General features: G+C 42.4%; 1 protein-coding gene across 2 annotated transcripts in view; it reads right to left on the bottom strand.

Moving 5' to 3' along the window:
• Positions 1-3,390: 3,390 nt before the first annotated feature.
• LOC123748693 (sulfotransferase 1B1) overlaps positions 3,391-22,332 on the bottom strand; it is a 248,916-nt gene continuing 229,974 nt past the window's right edge. For both annotated transcript variants that reach the window (XM_069333270.1, XM_069333266.1), the window contains exons 6-8: positions 17,041-17,135; positions 14,413-14,601; positions 3,391-4,092 (exon numbers count right to left, since the gene is read on the bottom strand). In XM_069333270.1, coding sequence (XP_069189371.1) covers positions 3,982-4,092; positions 14,413-14,601; positions 17,041-17,135 — 395 coding nt within the window. In that variant the 3' untranslated portion in view covers positions 3,391-3,981. The remainder of the gene's footprint in view (positions 4,093-14,412; positions 14,602-17,040; positions 17,136-22,332) is intronic.

Here is a 22,332-nt window from a genome sequence, read left to right as displayed (position 1 = left end):
GTGTTGTCACAAGGGTGGCTTAATGGTGTTATCACATGGGTGGATTAGTGGTGTTGTCGCAAAGGTGGCTTAGTGTTGTCACAAGGGTGGCTTAGTGGTGTTGTCACAAGGCTGGATTAGTGCTGTTGTCACAAGGGTGGCTTAGTGTTGTCACAAGGGTAGCTTAGTGGTGTTGTCACAATGGTGGCTTAGTGGTGTTGTCACAAGGATGGCTTAGTGTTGTCACAAGGGTGGCTTAGTGGTGTTGTCACAAGGGTGACCTAGCAGTGTTGTCCCAAGGGTGGCTTAGTGGTGTTGTCACATGGGTGGCTTAGCAGTGTTGTCCCAAGGGCAGCTTAGCGATGTTGTCACAAGGGTGGCTTAGCGGTGTTGTCACATGGGTTTCCTAGCGATGTTGTCACAAGGTTGGCTTAGCAGTGTTGTCACAAGGGTGGCTTAGTGTTGTCACAAGGATGGCTTAGAGGTGTTGTCACAAAGGTAGCTTAGTGTTGTCACAAAGGTGGCTTAGTGGTGTTGTCACAAGGGTGGCTTAGCGATGTTGTCACAAGGGTGGCTTAGCGGTATTGTCACAAGGGTGGCTTAGTGTTGTTGTCACAAGGGTGGCTTAGTGTTGTCACAAGTGTGGCTTAGTGGCGTTGTCACAAGGGTGGCTTAGTGTTGTCACAAGTGTGGCTTAGTGGTGTTGTCACAAGGGTGGCTTAGCAGTGTTGTCACAAGGGTGGCTAAGTGGTGTTGTCACAATGGTGACTTAGTGGTGTTGTCCCAAGGGTTTTTTAGTGGTGTTGTCCCAAGGGTTGCTTAGTGTTGTCACAAGGGTGGCTTAGTGGTATTATCACAAGGGTTGCTTAGCGGTGTTGTCACAAGGGTAGCTTAACGATGTTGTCACAAGGGTGGCTTAGCGGTTTTGTCACAATAGTGGATTAGCGATGTTGTCACAAGGGTGGCTTAGTGGTGTTGTCACAAGGGTGACTTAGCGATGTTGTGACAAGGGTGGCTAAGCAGTTTTGTCACAAGGGTGGCTCACTGGTGTTGTCACAAGGGTGGCTTAGCGATGTTGTAACATGGGTGGCTTAGTGGTGTTGTCACAAGGGTTGCTTAGCAGTGTTGTCACAAGGGTGGCTTAGTGTTGTCACAAGGGTTGCTTAGTGGTGTTGTCACAAGGGTGGCTTAGCGATGTTGTCACAAGGTTGGCTTAGCGGTGTTGTCACAAGGGTGGCTTAGCGGTGTTGTCACAAGGGTGACTTAACGATGTTGTCACAAGGGTGGTAAAGCGGTGTTGTCAAAAGGGTGGCTTAGCGATGTTGTCACAAGGGTGGTAAAGCGGTGTTGTTATAAGGGTGGCTTAGCGATGATGTCACAAGGGTGGCTTAACGGTGTTGTCACAGGGGTGGCTTAATGGTGTTATCACATGGGTGAATTAGTGGTGTTGTCGCAAGGGTGGCTTAGTGTTGTCACAAGGGTGGCTTAGTGTTGTCACAAGGGTGGCTTAGTGGTGTTGTCACAAGGGTGGCTTAGTGGTGTTGTCACAAGGGTGGCTTAGTGTTGTCACAAGGGTGGCTTTGTGGTGTTGTCACAAGGGTGGCTTAGTGGTGTTGTCGCAAGGGTGGGTTAGTGTTGTCACAAGGGTGGCTTAGTGGTGTTGTCGCAAGGGTGGCTTAGTGTTGTCACAAGGGTGGCTTAGTGGTGTTGTCACAAGGGTGACCTAGCAGTGTTGTCCCAAGGGTGGCTTAGTGGTGTTGTCACATGGGTGGCTTAGCAGTGTTGTCCCAAGGGCAGCTTAGCGATGTTGTCATAAGGGTGGCTTAGCGGTGTTGTCACATGGGTTTCTTAGCGATGTTGTCACAAGGTTGGCTTAGCAGTGTTGTCACAAGGGTGGCTTAGTGTTGTCACAAGGATGGCTTAGAGGTGTTGTCACAAAGGTGGCTTAGTGTTGTCACAAGGGTGGCTTAGTGGTGTTGTCACAAGGGTGGCTTAGCGATGTTGTCACAAGGGTGGCTTAGCGGTGTTGTCACAAGGGTGGCTTAGTGGTGTTGTCACAAGGGTTGCTTAGTGTTGTTGTCACAAGGGTGGGTTAGTGTTGTCACAAGTGTGGCTTAGTGGTGTTTTCACAAGGGTGGCTTAGTTGTTTTGTCACAAGGGTGGCTTAGTGGTGTTGTCACAAGGGTGGCTTAGTGATCCGAATAGCTAGAATCCGAAAACTCGTGAAGGTGCAAAGACACTCAGGTACGAAGTAGGCAGGATCTTTGGCAAGGAATTGACAGTAGTGGTTGGGCACTAGGTGTAGTCAGGCGTTTGGAAACGTCTAGTCGAGAGCCGAGGTTTACTAGTTGGGGGTTGTACTCTTGGACTTCAAGGTTGGTTGTGGTCTTCTAGAATTAGGACCAACTTAGCGGACTAGTAACGAGTCATCCCCCTTTATATAAGTGGCCCTTTAAATAAGGTTCGAATCCTCGTCACGGCCCTTGTGGATTTGTTCATGTGGCCCCATAAATTTATATTGATTGCCTTTTAATTATTAGTGATTCCCGTAACAGTAAGTGTTCCCCTTAAAATTAGTCTGAGTCCTTTTAAATATTGTTCTGTTCCTTTAACTATAGTTCAAGCCAGCTGTAAGTTAGTTTAAGTTAAGGATAATTCTCGTTTTATTTAGTTTAGTAATTAGTTCTCAGGTAAATGAGTACTGTGAGTGCACACTCTTGTGTATATTCTGGACATTGTACAGCTGTAGTTTGCTCCCAACGTCTCAGGATAACGTCATATAAATTGGTGGAAAAAGAGTGTTAAATAATTTGGTGAACAAAAATTCTTTTAAGATTTTTTCAACACTACAAAATTTTGTGATGTAAATTGTTGGCAACGGTGCAGAGTTAGTGCCACGGTATTTTGGTCCACTTCTGTATTGTGCTAAGAATGAACTGTGTTAAGCAGAATACAGTGATTGTGAAACACTGAGGTGTGTAGAAAAGTGTGTATTTCGTGGTGTAACTGTGAGTACCGGTGTTGCGTCGGAAACGGCGTCCAGTTTTTAAAATAATGTGATGAGAAAATTTAATGTCAGTGTTTAAGCGACTTAGCGGGAGATGCCTGTTAAGCGCGATTGTAACTCAGCGCCTGTCTTGTAAGCGGTTTTAAATTGTGTAAACTCCATCCAGTGTACAAGTGACTAATAATTGTTTAATTATTTCAACAACTTAGTGTGCACCACGAGAATATATATTTTATAACTTTGAAAAAGAGAGTAACTTATAATGTTAAGAAAGAGCACAAGACATACCTTGAGCACCGCAGTAAAGTGTCACACATCGGTAATTCTTACAGTGTACTACAGTGTGTGTACCAACAAGAAACTATATTTTATATAAAATCAAATGCCAGGAGTTAACGTAAATATTTTTTTTTAGTTAAATAAATGTTTTAATTAACAGATTTTAACAGATTTCTCTATCACTTTATCGAATTAGGTAATGTAATTCTATTAATAGACACAAAATACAATTGCAAATATAAACTCAGAAATCACAACAGCGTGATATATCAAATGAACAAATCCACAAGGGCTGTGATGAGGGTTCAAACTTATGCACGGGATGTTCCCAGACGCGCCGTAGTCAACTGTACCACCACATGGTCAAAAGAATTGCAACCTGGAGTGCTACTGCCCTCACGAGGATCCCGAAGCTTCTCCAAAGCACAACCGGGGTGTCACACAATTCCCCAGTGCATTCGGGCTTAGTCAACCAAATGTTTCACCTCTACGCCCCTAATTCAATACACACAGAAAGTCACAATAGCGTAATATATCAATTGAACAAATCCAAAATGACCTTGATGAGGGTTCAAACCCTCATCAAGGCCCTTGTGGATTTGTTCAATTGCAAATACCTTTAGAAAATAACTATCATTAAACCGTTGAAGTAATATATAAGGCGGACGTGGAAGCAAAGTAACTGCCAAGAACTGTTTTGTGTAAATAGTTTAATGTTAATCGTAGTCTTGATAGTATGGAAAGTCTGATCCGTCCAGGTTGTTCAGCGTCCACGTCTTGAAGACCTTCTCCTGCGCCTCCGTCAAGTGGTTCCTCCAGTCTCCTATCTGTGGAGTTCATTTATGCAAAATACATAATAAATAATACAGTCGTTACTGGTCTGAGAATACATGACGAAGATACAGTAACAGCAATTGTCGCTCTCAGGTTTATACACGCATGGACACGAACGACTGACATTCATACACACAAACACTTTACGATGCACAGAAGCCCTGTAAAAGTCAATACCAAAAATATACTCAAAATAAACACAAAGAAAACTCATGATCAACAAAATCTTCATATTAGTAGATGATGAACAATGGCATAGGTGAAGTATATTACTATTTTGTATCTTGTAAGTGTAATAACGCTTGACCTGTGACAACCTGTTTGTAAAATAATTATAGACTCCACAGACATAGTACTTCCAGAGTACACCAAGAACTGGTTAATTATTTAAATAAAGACAAGGCCAGTATAGCTGTACATCATTTCGACCAACAACTCAAGCACAAGTAAATAGATACTATTCAAGATGACGATACGAGATCATAAGGATACAACATTGTCTGTATGTAAGGACCTTGTTCCGCTGACCACAGTAACTACTGCAGGCTCTCATAACGGAATTGTCGAGGTACATGATTTCCACTCATCATGAGTATCACGCAGAAGAAGAATCCATGGTATAATAGGGCATGTATGGAAGCAAAGAAACTGAACAAAAGGGCGTGGAGGAACTTGCAGAATAAGAACACCAGAAAGCAGAGAGAGATACCAGAGAACCAGGAATGAGTATGTCAGGGTGAGAAGAGAAGCAGAGAAAAGTTATGAAAATGATATAGCAAACAAAGCCAAGACCGATCCAAAGCTACTCCACAGTCACATCAGAAGGAAAACAACAGTGAAAGAACAGGTATTGAAACTTAGAACAGGCGAGGACAGGTATATAGAGAATGACAAAGAGGTGTGTAAAGATCTCAACAAGAGGTTCCAGGAGGTCTTCACAATAAAACAAGATAGGGTCACTGTGCTAGGAGAAAGGGAAATAAACCAGGCGGCCTTGGAAGGGCTCGAAATTAAGAGAAAGGAGGTCAAGAGACACCTGCTGGATCTGGATATTAGAAAGGCTGTTGGTCCAGACGGGATCTCGCCATGGGTACTGAAAGAGTGTGCAGAGGCATTTTGCTTGCAACTCTCCATGGTGTATAGTAGGTCACTGGAGACGGGAGACCTACCAGAAATATGGAAGACGGCGAATGTGGTCCCAATATTCAAAAAGGGCGACAGGCAAGAGGTACTGAACTGCAGGCCAGTGTCCTTGACTTGTATACCATGCAAGGTGATGGAGAAGAACGTGAGAAAAAACCTGGTAACACATCTGGAGAGAAGGGACTTCGTGACAAATCGCCAACATGGGTTCAGGGAGGGTAAATCTTGCCTGACTGGCTTAATAGAATTCTACGACCATGTGACAAAGATTAAGCAAGAAAGAGAAGGCTGGGCGGACAGCATTTTCTTGGATTGTCGGAAAGCCTTTGACACACTACCTCATAAGAGGCTGGTACATAAGCTGGAGAGACAGGCAGGTGTAGCTGGTAAGGTGCTCCAGTGGATAAGGGAGTACCTGAGCAATAGGAAGCAGAGAGTTACGGTGAGGGGTGAGACCTCAGGTTGGCGTGAAGTCACCAGTGGAGTCCCACAGGGCTCTGTACTCGGCTCTATCTTGTTTCTGATATATGTAAATGATCTCCCGGAGGATATACATTCATTTCTCTCAATGTTTGCAGACGATGCCAAAATTATGAGAAGGATTAAGACAGAGGAGGACTGCTTGCGGCTTCAAGAAGACCTAGACAAACTGAAGGAATGGTCAAACAAATAGTTGTTAGAGTTTAACCCAAGCAAATGTAATGTAATGAAGATAAGTGTAGGGAGCAGGACGCCAGATACAAGGTATCATCTGGGAGATGAAATACTTCAAGAGTCAGAGAAAGAAAAAGACTTGGGGAATGATATTACGCCAGACCTGTCTCCTGCAGCCCATATCAAGAGGATAACATCAGCGGCATATGCCAGGCTGGCCAACATAGGAACGGCATTCAGAAACTTGTGTAAGGAATCATTCAGAACTTTGTATATCACATATGTCAGGCCAATCCTGGAGTATGCAGCCCCAGCATGGAATCCACATCTAGTCAAGGATAAGACCAAACTGGAAAAGGTTCAAAGGTTTGCCACCAGACTAGTACCCGAGCTGAGAGGTATGAGCTACGAGGAGAGTCTACAGGAATTAAACCTCACTTCGCTGGAAGACAGAAGAGTTAGGAGGGACATGATCGCCACATTCAAGATTCTCAAGGGAATTGATAGGGTAGATAAAGACTATCTATTTAACACAAGGGGCACACGCACTAGGGGACACAGGTGGAAACTGAGTGCCCAAATGAGCAACAAAGATATTAGAAAGAACTTTTTTAGTGCCAGAGTGGTTGATAAATGGACTGCATTAGGAAGTGATGTGGTGGAGACTGACTCCATACACAGTTTCAAGTGTAGATATGATAGAGCCCAGTAGGCTCAGGAACCTGTACACCTGTTGATTGACGGTTGAGAGGCGGGACCAAAGAACCAGAGCTCAACCCCCGCAAGCACAATTAGGTGAGTACAATTAGGTGAGTACGCAATTCATCTAAAATGTGCCAGCCCATAGGTGGAGCAGGAGAGTGGGAACAATATGGGACAGGTTTTCTTCCCACCAAGTTATAAAAATACAGTGTTCTGAAATCAGAAGAATAAGGGAATTTAGTTGCTGATAAGAATCAGTTGCCAATAAGATATTAGTAGAGTTGCCGAAATAAAAAACTATGTTTGCATGAATAATATAATTACTTAAAATTATGAAAAACTGTGAAAACACGTCTCTTAAAATAATAATTTCCAACAACAGCCATAACATGTACGGATCCAATCATGCCGTGTGAAAAGCCGGCAAGTGAAGAGGAATGGCCTGAAGTACAGCAGTAGGAGATGCTTTAACACAGTGGGTGTAGAGGTCATGTCACACCTCATCGCTTTATTGGAGTGAATATGTCAAACCATCCATGGTAAACACTGAGTGATGGGGATGTGTCAAACCATCCATGGTAAACACTGAGTGATGGGGATGTGTCAGACCATCCATGGTAAACACTGAGTGATGGGGATGTGTCAGACCATCCATGGTAGACACTGAGTGATGGGGAATTGTCAGACCATCCATGGTAGACACTGAGTGATGGGGATGCGTCGGACCATCCATGGTAGACACTGAGTGATGGGGATATGTCAGACCCTCCATGGTAAACACTGAGTGATAGGGATGTGTCGGACCATCCATGGTAGACACTGGGTAATGGGGATGTGTCAGACCATCTATGGCAAACACTGAGTGATGGGATGTGTCAGACAATCCATGGTGGACACTGAGTGACGGGGATGTGTCAGACCATCTATGGTAAATACTGAGTGATGGGGATGTGTCAGACCATCCATGGTAAACACTGAGTGATGGGGATGTGTCAGACCATCCATGGTAGACACTGAGTGATGGGGATGTGCCAGACCATCCATGGTAGACACTGAGTGATGGGGATGTGTCAGACCATCCATGGTAAACACTGAGTGATGGGGATGTGTCAGACCATCCATGGTAGACACTGAGTGATGGGGATGTGTCAGACCATCCATGGTAGACACTGAGTGATGGGGATGTGTCAGACCATCTATGGTAAACACTGAGTGATGGGGATGTGTCAGACCATCCATGGTAGACACTGAGTGATGGTGATGTGTCAGACCATTTATGGTAAATACTGAGTGATGGGGATGTGTCAGGCCATCTATGGTAAACATTGAGTGATGGGGATGTGTCAGACCATCTATGGTAAACACTGTGTGATGGAGATGTGTCAGACCATCCATGGTAAACACTGAGTGATGGGGATGTGTCAGACCATCTATGGTAAACACTGAGTGATGGGGATGTGTCAGACCATCCATGGTAGACACTGAGTGATGGGGATGTGTCAGACCATCTATGGTAAACACTGAGTGATGGAGATGTGTCAGACCATCCATTGTAAACACTGAGTGATGGGGATGTGTCAGACCATCTATGGTAAACAGTGAGTGATGGAGATGTGTCAGACCATCCATGGTAAACACTGAGTGATGGGGATGTGTCAGACCATCCATGGTAAACACTGAGTGATGGGGATGTGTCAGACCATCTATGGTAAACACTGAATGATGGGGATGTGTCAGACCATCTATGGTAAACACTGAATGATGGGGATGATGACAACAGTTGATGATGATAATGATTGGATTATGTTGATCTTCAACCCAACCTTTACGTCACTGTCAAGACAACAGTGTTCTCCTCTACACTACCATGATGTGACTGTCAAGACAATAGTGTTCTCCTCTACACTACCATGATGTGACTGTCAAGACAACAGTGTTCTCCTCTACACTACCATGATGTGACTGTCAAGACAACAGTTATCTTCTCTACACTACAATGATGTGACTGTCAAGACAACAGTGTTCTCCTCTACACTACCATGATGTGACTGTCAAGACAATAGTGTTCTCCTCTACACTACCATGATGTGACTGTCAAGACAAGAGTGTTGTCCTCTACACTACCATGATGTGACTGTCAAGACAACAGTGTTCTCCTCTACACTACCATGATGTGACTGTCAAGACAACAGTGTTCTCCTCTACACTACCATGATGTGACTGTCAAGACAACAGTTATCTTCTCTACACTACCATGATGTGACTGTCAAGACAACAGTGTTCTCTACACTACCATGATGTGACTGTCAAGACAACAGTGTTCTCTACACTACCATGATGTGACTGTCAAGACAATAGTGTTTCCTCTACACTACCATGATGTGACTGTCAAGACAATAGTGTTCTCCTCTACACTACCATGATGTGACTGTCAAGACAATAGTGTTCTCCTCTACACTACCATGATGTGACTGTCAAGACAATAGTGTTTCCTCTACACTACCATGATGTGACTGTCAAGACATTAGTGTTTCCTCTACACTACCATGATGTGACTGTCAAGACAATAGTGTTCTCCTCTACACTACCATGATGTGACTGTCAAGACAATAGTGTTCTCCTCTACACTACCATGATGTGACTGTCAAGACAATAGTGTTTCCTCTACACTACCATGATGTGACTGTCAAGACAATAGTGTTCTCCTCTACACTACCATGATGTGACTGTCAAGACAATAGTGTTCTCCTCTACACTACCATGATGTGCCTGTCAAGACAATAGTGTTCTCCTCTACACTACCATGATGTGACTGTCAAGACAATAGTGTTCTCCTCTACACTACCATGATGTGACTGTCAAGACAACAGTTATCTTATCTACACTACCATGATGTGACTGTCAAGACAATAGTTATCATCTCTACACTACCATGATGTGACTGTCAAGACAACAGTGTTCTCTACACTACCATGATGTGACTATCAAGACAATAGTGTTCTCCTCTACACTACCATGATGTGACTGTCAAGACAACAGTGTTCTCTACACTACCATGATGTGACTGTCAAGACAATAGTGTTCTCTACAATAGTTACCTCGCCCTTCCTCGTGATGTGAGGGGATGGTTCACCAGCTCACTTACACTGGATCCATATGCCTGTGGAAGCCAGTACACTTGCTAAGTGCACTGGTTAAGTGCCCGGCACTACGTTTGGTAACAGGTATCCGAAACATCTTGTGTTTGGGCTCATGTGAGAGCCCCAGTCATCAGCATTCCAGAAGTGTTACCCTGGCCGGGGTACCATGTCTATGGACACAGTTATAACAATTGCATAATTTTCATTGTATGGCTTGGAGCGAGGACTCAAGGTTTGCACAGGAATCTTGAGGGGCCTGGGAGAGCATGGGCGAGCGTGGGCCTCCTGCTAGCTCCCCAGCATCGTCGCCATGGCAACGGCAGGCGTCCATCTTGAGCGGCCATGTTGGTCGGCCATTTTGGAGTGCCCTAGGGACATGCTACCCCGTCTCTGATTGGTTGAGAGGGGTAGGACGTTTTGTGCCTCCCCCTAATTGGTTCTTTCGAGGAGATGTGGGATCACCTGCATGTTTTTCTCTCAAGACATCATTCTGCTCCAGTCACCACCACAGCCCGACCCCTTTCTTGTCCATTCGGCCAAATTGGGCAAGATGACGTCGTGGTGACTGTCTCCTCAGTTTCTCCACTACCGCCTCCACCAAGACCGCCAGCTGCACGAACAGAATCCAGCTGGAGTCCTCGTCGAGGGGTAGATAGATAGGGAACGAGTGAGAGAAATCTTGGATCGTTGGTAATTGGCATACGAGCAGTAACAGACTCATGGGTCCCCATTCCATTGATTTTAGACGTTCTAATTCCTGCTAGTGCTCTGTAGTAGTCGATGGGAACAGGGAAATTCGTATCAGTGATCAAGGCAGATTTCCCATGTTTGTGTAAGACGCTATACATTGTGCGCGTCATTTGTATACGAACATCCGCTTCACCTGTGAGTGCGAACCGAGCAATATGTTGTGAGGGAGGGCTCGAAAGATGCGCCAAGTCATCTTTGTACGAACAATACCACGCGAGGACCACTCTAGCCATCTCCACCGCCGTGAGCAGCCACCTGTCAGCTGGGTGCCTGATGTATGGTAATTGTGTGAGGCCGGCTGTATAAATGAGTAAGTACTGACGTGAGTATTTCTGGTGATTTATTAGTCTCTAAGCCTGAATTCAAAGTCAGGTGTTCCGTTGCATTGTCAGTAAGAGCACCTGTAGAGGTGATAGTGAAGCTTGGGCGAGCGAGAGTATCACCCTTGAGGACATCTTGTCAGTCCAGTGGGACTTGGTCTGGTGTAGACAGACGTACATTGTGTGTGTGTGTGTGCGTACACACGGGAACATACTATACATAGATTATCCAAGGACTGAGAGGAATGTCCATGTAATATTTTAAATTCCATTCTGGTAGAATTGTGATAATTCAATCATTATTGTGGATATTATTCCATGTGATATAATCTTGCAGGTGTGGAATTCCAGTACTGAGCGCTCAGATTAGTGTCAGTGTGTAACGTCAGGGATTCCTGGCAATTGATTATTGTGGAGTGATACTAGATTTGTGGTTATTTTCTTGTTGTGTTCCCAGGGACGTGACAAGTGAGATTTATATAGATATATTGTGTCTGACGTGTTAACGTAATTGTGGTAGAATTGTGGTGAGTGACGAGGCTTTCCTGAAAGTGTCAGCCGTCCACTCAACCGAGTAACATAAATTTATCCGGAGTGTTTATCGATCCGTGGGGTCGACAATCACTCACCCAAGTGATTTAAGGAGTGCAAGATCTTCTTAGTGTCCCATTAACGTTTTGATAGCTTTAGGCTACATGTGTCAGCAGTAATTATATATATATATATATATATATATATATATATATATATATATATATATATATATATATATATATATATATATATATGTATATATATATATATTTATATATATATATATATATATATATATATATATATATATGTATATATATATATATATATATATATATATATATATATATATATATATATATATATAATATATTAGTATATTTTGGTAGCAGTCTTTCCTGTAGACATATATTATTAAATATGACCGAAAAAGTAAGATTAATAATTCTAACACGAATTTTCTCGATCTTTCGTACGTTTCTTTTCACTGTTGGTGGTAATTCAAAAATCAATTCTCCAAAATTCATTTTTATTTCTAGTCTGACGCGACACTTGAGCGCGTTTCGTAAAACTTATTACATTTTCAAAGACTTTAGTTTACACATACACAACTGAATAGAACTTACGCATCTTCGATTTGTTTATATCTACATTTGATTGAGGTGGATGGGGTGAGGTGGTATTAATAGGGTATTAAATTCCTAAACACAAGACAGAACAGGAAACTATGGGTATTGAATGGAAGTGATTGTAGAAAGCCTATTGGTCCATATTTCTTGATGCTTCTATATTGGAGCGGAGTCTTGAGGTGGGTAGAATATAGTTGTGCATTAATTGGCTGTTGATTGCTAGTGTTGACTTCTTGATGTGTAGTGCCTCGCAGACGTCATGCCGCCTGCTATCGCTGTATCTATCGATGATTTCTGTGTTGTTTACTAGGATTTCTCTGGCGATGGTTTGGTTGTGGGAAGAGATTATATGTTCCTTAATGGAGCCCTGTTGCTTATGCATCGTTAAACGCCTAGAAAGAGATGTTGTTGTCTTGCCTATATACTGGTTTTTTTGGAGCTTACAGTCCCCAAGAGGGCATTTGAAGGCATAGACGACGTTGGTCTCTTTTAAAACGTTCTGCTTTGTGTCTGGAGAGTTTCTCATGAGTAGGCTGGCCGTTTTTTTGGTTGTATAGTAAATCGTCAGTTGTCGTTTGACAATTTGAGTAACGTTTAACAATTTGAGTAACGGGGAGCCGGTCGGCCTAGCGGACAGCACGCTGGACTTGTGATCCTAGGTTCGATCCCAGGCGCCAGCGAGAAACAATGGGCAGAGTTTCTTTCACCCTATGCCCCTGTTACCTAGCAGTAAAATAGGTACCTGGGTGTTAGTCAGCTGTCACGGGCTGCTTCCTGGGAGTGGAGGCCTGGTCGAGGACCGGGATGTGGGGACACTAAAAAGCCCCGAAATCATCTCAAGATAATGTAGAATACGTTCGGGTTAATAAATTTTCTTGCAAGCAGCTGCGATAGTCTCAGGGTAGTTTAGCGGTCAGCCAGACAAGAATTATAGCATTGTCTGTCGTAATTAACGGTCAGTGGGGCGCGTAATTGATGTGTTTCAGGAAGTCGAAGTAATTAACTGCGATCCATGTTTAATCGACTCGCACGAAGGCTCCATTGTTCCATTACCGTAACGTCGTTATTTATCTGTCCGGAAGTACCGGCACTTGATTGACTCGTGGGAAGAGTAACGTCATTTTAGAATAACGTAAACGTGGTGATTAGCGTCCTTAATCACCTGAATTGGTCTGAGTATGGAAGTCTCAGCCGGAATTTATACCTTGATGTAAATTGCTAAGCCAGTGTGAAAGGTTGTGTATTTAATTTATTAATTATTGATCTTGAGGATAGTAATTAATTGCTTTATGGGTAATCACGAGTGATTACCGTTTTCTTAGCACTTTGGACATTGAAAAATCAGAATTAACTATAGTTGAGTGATAGTAACCGATAACGTAAATTAACGTAACTAGTAAAGAGATTAATCAGCTGTCTGGAAGTACAGGGATTAATGGGATTTACTCACTGAATGCTGGACGGGTAGCGTGTTGTGTAATTTCCGCGTCACTAGCGACAGTTGTGAGATTAAGTTACCGTAAATATTACTTTGTTATTAACGTAAATCAAATTGTTATTGATTGTTGATCGTCCGTGGGACAGAGTGTTAACGTAAAGATTAATTGTGGAAGGGTTGCTGGAGTTGGCAGTGGAACCATTTGTCATTGATGTGTCATTAACAGGCTACTGATTTGACTGCATTGCAACCGCTATTGCAGGTGTAGGCTGCAAGGAGCGTAGGGAACAGTTAGGAGGTTACTGGAGACATCTCAGAACCTACTGTGTCATAGTTGCAGGTGTGATTATAGACCTGTTATTGCTTGCTTGTTTGATTCCTCTGTGATCACACCTTATGTTCGAGTTAGTTCATTATGCAGTCCGAGGGGCTGGTGTCTAGCTGTCATTGATAATGTCACAGGAAGGATTTCGAGTAACGTCATTGATATTTCTTTTGTTCTTGTTGTAGTAGTTAGTACTTTATTGAATAAACTAAGTTGTTATGTAGAACACTCTTTTCGTTACACCCCACACATTTATATTGCCCTGCAAGTGTACTATCACACTCGACTATTAAATTGAGACTGATTCATGGGTTTTGGACTAAATATACGGCACCACACAACAATAAATTATTGTTGTGAGAGCCTAGGACCTACTCGCTGGATTCAATGGCGAAGGTCAACGACCAAGTGGAGGGGATTTCAACTTTTTGGGGTCTCGGCGTTTGCTCGCGCCTAGTCAATTGTTCATAAATGGTCCCAGAATGAGGAATGAGCTGCTTACTACACTGGTGTGTTAAATAAGCAAGTCCTTCCTCAAGCGACCTAATTGAATATCACGACAGGAATATTCCAACGTTAAAGGAATTAAAGAAATTTTTTAGAAATTTTCCGAGCTCAATTCCTTACCATTCCATCATTCCATTTTTCCAAACTCTCACACTCCTCTACAATAGTTACCTCGCCCTTCCTCATGAACTTCAGTCCCTTGGCTGCGTCAGTGGGGGCGGACACGAAGGTCTCATTGTTGACAGCCGGGTTGTTGCTCATCTCAGGAAAGGAGCAGTGTTGAGTGATCCACGCCACCTGCTCCTCGTCTACCACCTGCCCCAGGAACCCCGCCACTTGCCTCACAATGGCGCTCATATCCTGCCGTCAACACACACACATATTCACTAATATATCCTGCCTTTAACACACACATAGTAACATATCCTGCCGTCAACACATGTCGGAAATTTCCGGTCCCTAAAACTACTAACACCTGATACAACTAGTTGAAATCGTTGTATTAGAGAATTAACACTACTGACCTTATTAATCTCCTATTAGGAAAGATCTAGAAATCCCTCAGAAAATGTATAGGATGATTGCGTCAGCCAGTATCGAAGTGACGCTATTATTAATCTTCTTATATTATTAATATTTCCGGTCTGCTATTTTTTTTCAATTAGAAAACCTTGTTTTAAACTGAAATTAACTAAGATTTAGAAAGAATTAATGTAATCTTCCACCCGAGGTAACTTACCGCAGCTGTGAATGCTATCTCACTACCGGAGGAATAGTCATGCCACGAGTCTAGCACTTATCAAATGTGCTTTACACCCCACAAACTTCTAGTCCAGCGTTAGGAACAATAACAACTGTTTTTTGGATTAAGAATCAATTAGTCAAAGCATAAAATAACGCCTAAGTGTTCTAGTTAATGAACGAGTTAAAGTTAGTAGCGTGACTATTATTGTGACACACACCTCGATAGGAGGAGGAAGACGCACTTGTGCAAACGATCTGAGAGGATCAAGTCTCGATCGCTATGTCATCCGTGGTTCTACAACGTTCCAACGCTACTGCAACCTTCAGACTACAAAGCACAAAGTATCCGGTCGGTTATATATACTGAAGTATTTGTGTATGCTTTACTAAGTGTTTACTTATGTTTACTTTACAAAGGATAGCTTTGGGGATATTTGCTTTACGGTGCTTACGTTGTAAACTTTCCGCAGAAGGAGGTGATCAGCTGAGAACGTGGGGGGTACCTTCTATTGCAACACGTGACTCGAGGCCGGCTAGGAAACGCTTGCCTTCCCTGAGCCTTCTGACATTCTCCGTAAAATTAACGTTGAATCCTCCTAATCAATAAAGCTTACACTAGTTTCAGTAGTTAGTGACTAACCCTATAATGTTTCTTATTGAAATATAACTATTGAAATATATCTAATGATTATAATTGCTATTGAATGACTCCCCTTCCCCGGATATGTGTTCAGGTAACACCCTACAGAAGTTAAAGTTAACTAATACAGTCCAATTATTTTAATACAGTCCAGTTAATATAATCAGCTAAATTAATTAATTTACCTGCTGAAAAATTCCCCACAACACACACATACTCATTAACATATGCTGTCGTCAACACACATATATCCACTAACATATCCTGCCGTCAGCACACACATATTAACATATCCTGCCGTCAGCACACACATATTAACATATCCTGCCGTCAGCACACACATATTAACATATCCTGCCGTCAACACACACATACTAACATATCCTGCCGTCAACACACACATACTAACATATCCTGCCGTCAACACACACATACTCACTAACATATCCTGCTGTCAATACACACATACTACCATATCCTGCCGTCAACACACACATACTCACTAACATATCCTGCCGTCAACACACACATACTCACTAACATATCCTGCCGTCAACACACACATACTCACTAACATATCCTGCCGTCAACACACACATACTCACTAACATATCCTGCCGTCAACACACACATACTCACTAACATATCCTGCCGTCAACACACACATACTCACTAACATATCCTGCTGTCAATACACACATACTACCATATCCTGCCGTCAACACACACATACTCACTACCATATCCTGCCGTCAACACACACATACTCACTAACATATCCTGCCGTCAACACACACATACTCACTAACATATCCTGCCGTCAACACACACATACTCACTAACATATCCTGCCATCAACACACACATACTCATTAACATATGCTGCCATCAACACATAGATGCTCACTAACATATCCTGCCGTCAACACACACATACTCACTAATATATCCTGCCGTCAACACACATATATCCACTACCATATCCTGCCGTCAACACACATACAAGCTAACATATCCTGCCGTCAACACACACATACTAACATATCCTGCCATCAACACACACACATATTAACATATCCTGCCGTCAACATACACATGCTAACATATCGTGCCATCAACACACACATACTCAGTAACATATCCTGCCGTCAACAAACACACACATTCTGACTAATATATCGTGCCGTCAACACACACACATAGTCACTAACATATCATGAGGCTAAACATTCTGTTATTTTCGGTGATGTAGCACCATAATAATATTTTCAGGATCAAAATCATTGTTTTAAAAATAAAACAACAATATAATGGTGCGTATCTGTGAGGTGACGGAGATGTATGGAATATTGGACTATTCAATGTTGAGGAGAAGCTGACATATTGTGGTTGACTACCATCAGAACAGCATTTACCTGCTTCATGTCCTCATAGCGGATGAAGAGTATATGGTCTTCGTGCCTCATCTTCCAGAAGTTGAGAATGTGGCGCCAGATGGGAGAATACGAGACTGGTGCCGGGGAAGAAATTAACGATGGTTAGACGTTATATTAATGCTTTAATTACTGCTGGAGACCTTCCAAGCCAACATAATATTAACTCTGATAAAAACAGGTATATTTTAAACTGGAGTGTTATGGGACATTTGTTAGTCAACTAACCCCCATGTACGAGAAAACAGGAGGATTTTTTCACCTATTAAACACAACAAAATAAAAGTCCCATTGGCCAATACATGGCACCTCCTACTTATAATCACCCAAACTTATTCACATATGTGTGAACTTGACTTGAATCAATACATCGGTTCAGTAATGTTTCAAGATAATTTGTTCTGTAAGTCAACAACCTCGTTTTCAAACCAGTATTTACAAGGTCTTTTCTAAATCCTGACAATCCAATTTATATCCATAATTTCGTTGTTTTGTGATTATATATTTAAAATCTTATTTATATCCCCATCATTACACCCTTGTGATATTATGGCCGGTAATGGGAACCAACCCATTAATTGTGTTAATGCCAGAGACACTGAAGTAGGAAGAGTTAAGAGTGAGGAACTAATGTTCTAGTTTAAAACAACCATTAAATTAAGATTTAGACATGAATCCAAATCATAAGTGACACTCTTACATGATGGGCAGTTGGAAGTAAACGGCTGTTTAAGGCATATAATTATTCCAAAAACTAGTGGGATTTACCAGTGGGATTTTATATTTCTGTATTATGAATATATTTATTTATTTGTTTATTTAATTAATTATATTTTATTTTTATATTAAATTATTTATTTGCGAGTGGACTGTATAAGTAAAATTTAACCCACTAATAAACTCCTCACAAGCTTGGGGTTTTTAATTTTTTCTACCAAATCAAATCTAATCGATTGGGAAAAAATTATACTAATGATTAAACTACATTGAACATTAGTTAATTCTATGAAATGGACAAGCTTAGCTATGTCTGTAGAATGTAGCCAGGTTAACAAGCATTGGACACGTGCGGATCACGTAAACTCGATCACCTGAACCATGTGATAATGGCGTCGTCGGGTGTTGTGTGATAAACCAGTCAAGTTGTTGCTAATGTCTCATATAGTCACAATTTCACCTGATGGAATGTTACATTATAGACAACGCAAACAACGTCTGCCATGCAGATACAACATGAAATATAATTAACATTAATAATGGATGCTTACCCATTACGGGTGTTAATCTTGCAATATAACTGGTTAATCCTGCAATGTAACTTGTCAAGGTCATCATGTAGCCTCTGGCTACCTTCCTCGGTCTTAATCCTCCTCATAATTCTTCCATCATCAATAAACATTGGCAGAAACGAGTCTATTCCCAATGGGAGATCATTTACATATATCAAAAACAGAAAAGATCCAATGACTGAACCCTGTGGGATTCCACTTTTGATATCTTGCCATCCCTGAGACCTGTCCCCTCACAGTCTTCTGTTGCTTAGGTACTCCTTTATCCATTGGAGAATCTTTTCTTGCCTGCAGCAACGTGTGACAACTCTTCCAGGACGAAATTCAATAACAATATGGCAACACCTCAGTATTAATATTAGTGGAACTCATTAGGTTTTTGATTTCCAAAAAGTATTCTAGAACAAAATATTACTATCGATTCACTTATATAATAATTGCCTTCATCTTTTCTTTAATAACACATGACTAATCAATATCGATAAAATATGCTGGAACACGAATTTATGCATTCTGATATGCAAATACTGTCACAATAATTCACTCCACGAAGATGAAGCAAATAACATTAATTTCCTATCAAACAAGGGAAATTGGGAGGGAAATTTAATCTACCTTATTATGAAGAAAGGAGGCTCAAGTCCTAGCAGCCTGTTGCAGTTGGTAGATACTCCCTCCGGGACTTCTGTGTGGCTCTTGCAGAGTTCCCCTTTTTATCCTCTTAGTAAAAACCAAGGTAGAATCTCTTCTCACCGCTGGTCGACGACTGATCTCAGAAGGATTATTCACTGTGTGATCATAAGTGATCAAAAGGATCACTTGGATTAGGCGAATGTCTCCCAGACAGTGGGAGACGCTGAATAATTCCATCTTCTACGTTGAATACTATTCCCTTTCTCCTCTAAAGAAGTGCTGTAGCTCAGTAACTGATATCTCGCCAGGGTGCTCTGCTTCCGACTCTAGGACCAGGACTTGCCACCCAAATACTCATCGCAGTATCACCTCCTGGAGCGGCCCGCGGATTGAAGTATGATCCCCCAGCACTGTTCTTGAGACACACAGGAGTACTGATGTCACAGATCTTCTTGAAACCTCCTGTCACGTTCCAGCTCTCTAAATCTTCCTCAAGACGTTGGTCCGCAGCTCTTCTATGTTGCCATTCGAGTACTGCTTAGAGTAATGTCCGTTCTAGTGGCATGAACCTCACCTATATGGGACCGACGTTCGATGTAACCTGGCATGTTCTTCTCTAGGTTGCTAGTGACAGTGGGCGGCTTCTCCCTCCTAAAACCTCGGGCGCTGTCGTCACACCATGGGCGTTCTCTGATTGGTCAAACTGGAAACACTACTGCATCGAACCAGTTATTTTTTCCAAAACCAGGAGACAATACATTACCGCTTCTGGAGTATTTGGTGGAAATTTGTCGCCTCCTCCCTGAGCTGATGAGCCTTTTTTGCTGCAGTACTCACTCTCACCTCCTCCCCAACCAACTTAAAAACTTCAATAATTCAAACCTTTGGCATCTCGCCTTGCTCTAAATATTATCAAACGAAACTAGGTGCCTTCTTGGCTATTTACATGGGAGAATATGACTTTTAATAGTCGGGCAAGGAGAGTATTTAGACAGTCCACGTAACAAATATCATAACCTTTCAATTTATGTTCATGTGGTAGTTGAAGAGATATGTAGACAAACTCCTTGCAAGTTGTGGATGAGTGCATAATTACTTGAATTGCACGCTTGGAGTTACAACATATTGAATATATCTCAACTGGTAATGATGTGATTATTTGGAGAGCTTGGTGTAGGGCATAAAATTCAGCTGTGAAAATACCTAATTGGTTTGGTAACCGCCATCCCTGCTTGAGATGGTATGGTGGGATCCACCCAGCACTAGGAACCAAGGGTGCGTTGTTCAGGAGGATGAGAAATCCATCGTAAATCGCTGTGGTAGCAATTTGTTTTTATCTTTGAAGCAACAACTGGGACTGGATGAGTTTGGTGCAGACTTTGGAATGTTGTCTTCAAACTGTGTTGATATTTTAGGTGTCGTATAAAAACAAGGTGGAATAGGGGGGACAGTAAGTTGGGTTTCAAAGTTTGGAGTAAAGTGAGGTCTATATTGAGGTTATCCGTAGCCCGTGTGAGGAAAGATTGTGAGTGATTGGTGGGGAAGCAAGGGGGGGGGGGGGGGTTATGTGGGTTAACTGTTGGGTTAATTGTTGATCTGTATGGGAGTGTTTGGTGAGCAGTGAGTGACAGATAGTTGGCACACATTATGTCTCGTCTTAAGGCTAAGATTGTGAGGCCTGTTTCCCCGTGAAGGCCGAGGTTAGGAGAGGAACGCATTGCGCCACACATATAAGTCGCATGGCATGTATGACCTCAAGGCTCTGAAGGTTAGTAGGGGCAGCCGACACATATCCCTGGCAACAATAGTCTAGATGACCGCGAATATCGGTTGTATAGAAACGGAACGAAATTTCATGGTGTGCTCCACAGGTGGTGCCACAGAGGGCTTTAAGTATGGCGAGTCGTGGTTATGTCGTCTGTTTAAGAAGTTGAATGTGTGCTTTCAAGGTAAGAAAAGGCGAGTCGAAGTGCATGCCAAGGTATTTATGTTCTCGTAGGTGTTGGATGGGAGTGTTGTGTATTGTGAGGGTAGGTAGATGAACAAGTCATTATTTAGTGAAAATCTAAAAACATGTTTTAGTAGTGCTAAATTGGAGGCTCATTTTTGTGTGCAAGCAATAAAGTGGTCAAGTGTCAACGAGGTGGTTTTAAACTGTATTAGTAAGGCATTGTCTGAGTAATACAATGTTAAATCACCAGCGTATGCCGAGAGGTAAACCAGGTGGGTGTTTGGTATTTTGGCAAAGAAGGCAGCAAAAAGGGATGGGCTTATACTGGAGCCATGTGGGACATCTGTTTGTATAGGAATGCTATCTGAGAAACCGGCTTGTATATCGACTTTGGAGGTCCTATTTGTGAGACAGGACTGTAGCCATAGAAGTAATCTTCCTTGTACGCCTAAACGTGCAAACTTAGCTAAGAGGCAAGTATGAGAAATGCTATCGAAAGCTCCTTAAGGTCTAAGTAGAGAACAATACAAAATTTACTTTTTCTATGTGAATTGCAGATTTCATGTTCAAGGCAGAGTATTCGATTAAGTGTAGAAAGATCCAGTAAGTTCAGTAGAACTTCGGTTTCAACTCCTTTTGACCATGTCGTAGCTCAGTCGATTAAGACAGCATCTGAGATGCTCTCGGACGCAGGTTCGAATCCTCGTCACGGCCCTTGTGGATTTGTTCATTTGATGCATCACGCAATTGTGATTTCTGTGTGTAAGGTGTACATGATGTCGACGCCGAGCATTGGTAGCAGTATGGTATGGTCAATTTCTTGTCGGAGGGAGAGTTCTTGCGCATGAAGGAAGGGTGTTGAGAGGGGTAACTTAAAGACATTCAGCAAGAACATTGGCACTCTCCTGAAGTATTCAACAGATTGAGCCGTTGATCATAAGGGGAAACGAAGAGAATGTTGGTCGACCTTTAATGCTGTTAAATGTGGCCCAGAATTATAAATATGGGTGGTGGGTGTCAGTCTTTCACAAAACTGTGCCCATGATGGTCGCTTTGCTGACAGTATGATTCTTTTGGCTGCTGCTGTGGCCCGTCGGAGATTGACCCAGCTCTGTAGGGAGGGTTGACATCTTTGTCTTTGAATGGCTCGCCGGCGTAAAGCGACTGTTCATGCACATTCCGCGTTCCACCACGTTTTAAGTGGTTTGTTGGACCTATGTCTTGAGGGTTTTCTTGAATATTTCGGTGGCTGCATTTATAGCTGCGGTGATTGTAGACAGTCGCGTGTTAGGGTCCACATCATCTGTATCTGGGGGACGCACAATATTAACCCATTTATGCTTGTCAAGCCTTCTAATGTTCCACTTGGGGAGTGTTAGGGGATGGGATGGTGGCTGAAAA

This window comes from Procambarus clarkii, chromosome 4 (genome assembly GCF_040958095.1).
Source record: "Procambarus clarkii isolate CNS0578487 chromosome 4, FALCON_Pclarkii_2.0, whole genome shotgun sequence".
In the NCBI taxonomy this organism is placed as follows: domain Eukaryota; kingdom Metazoa; phylum Arthropoda; class Malacostraca; order Decapoda; family Cambaridae; genus Procambarus; species Procambarus clarkii.
This window is presented reverse-complemented; position numbering and strand designations above follow the sequence as displayed.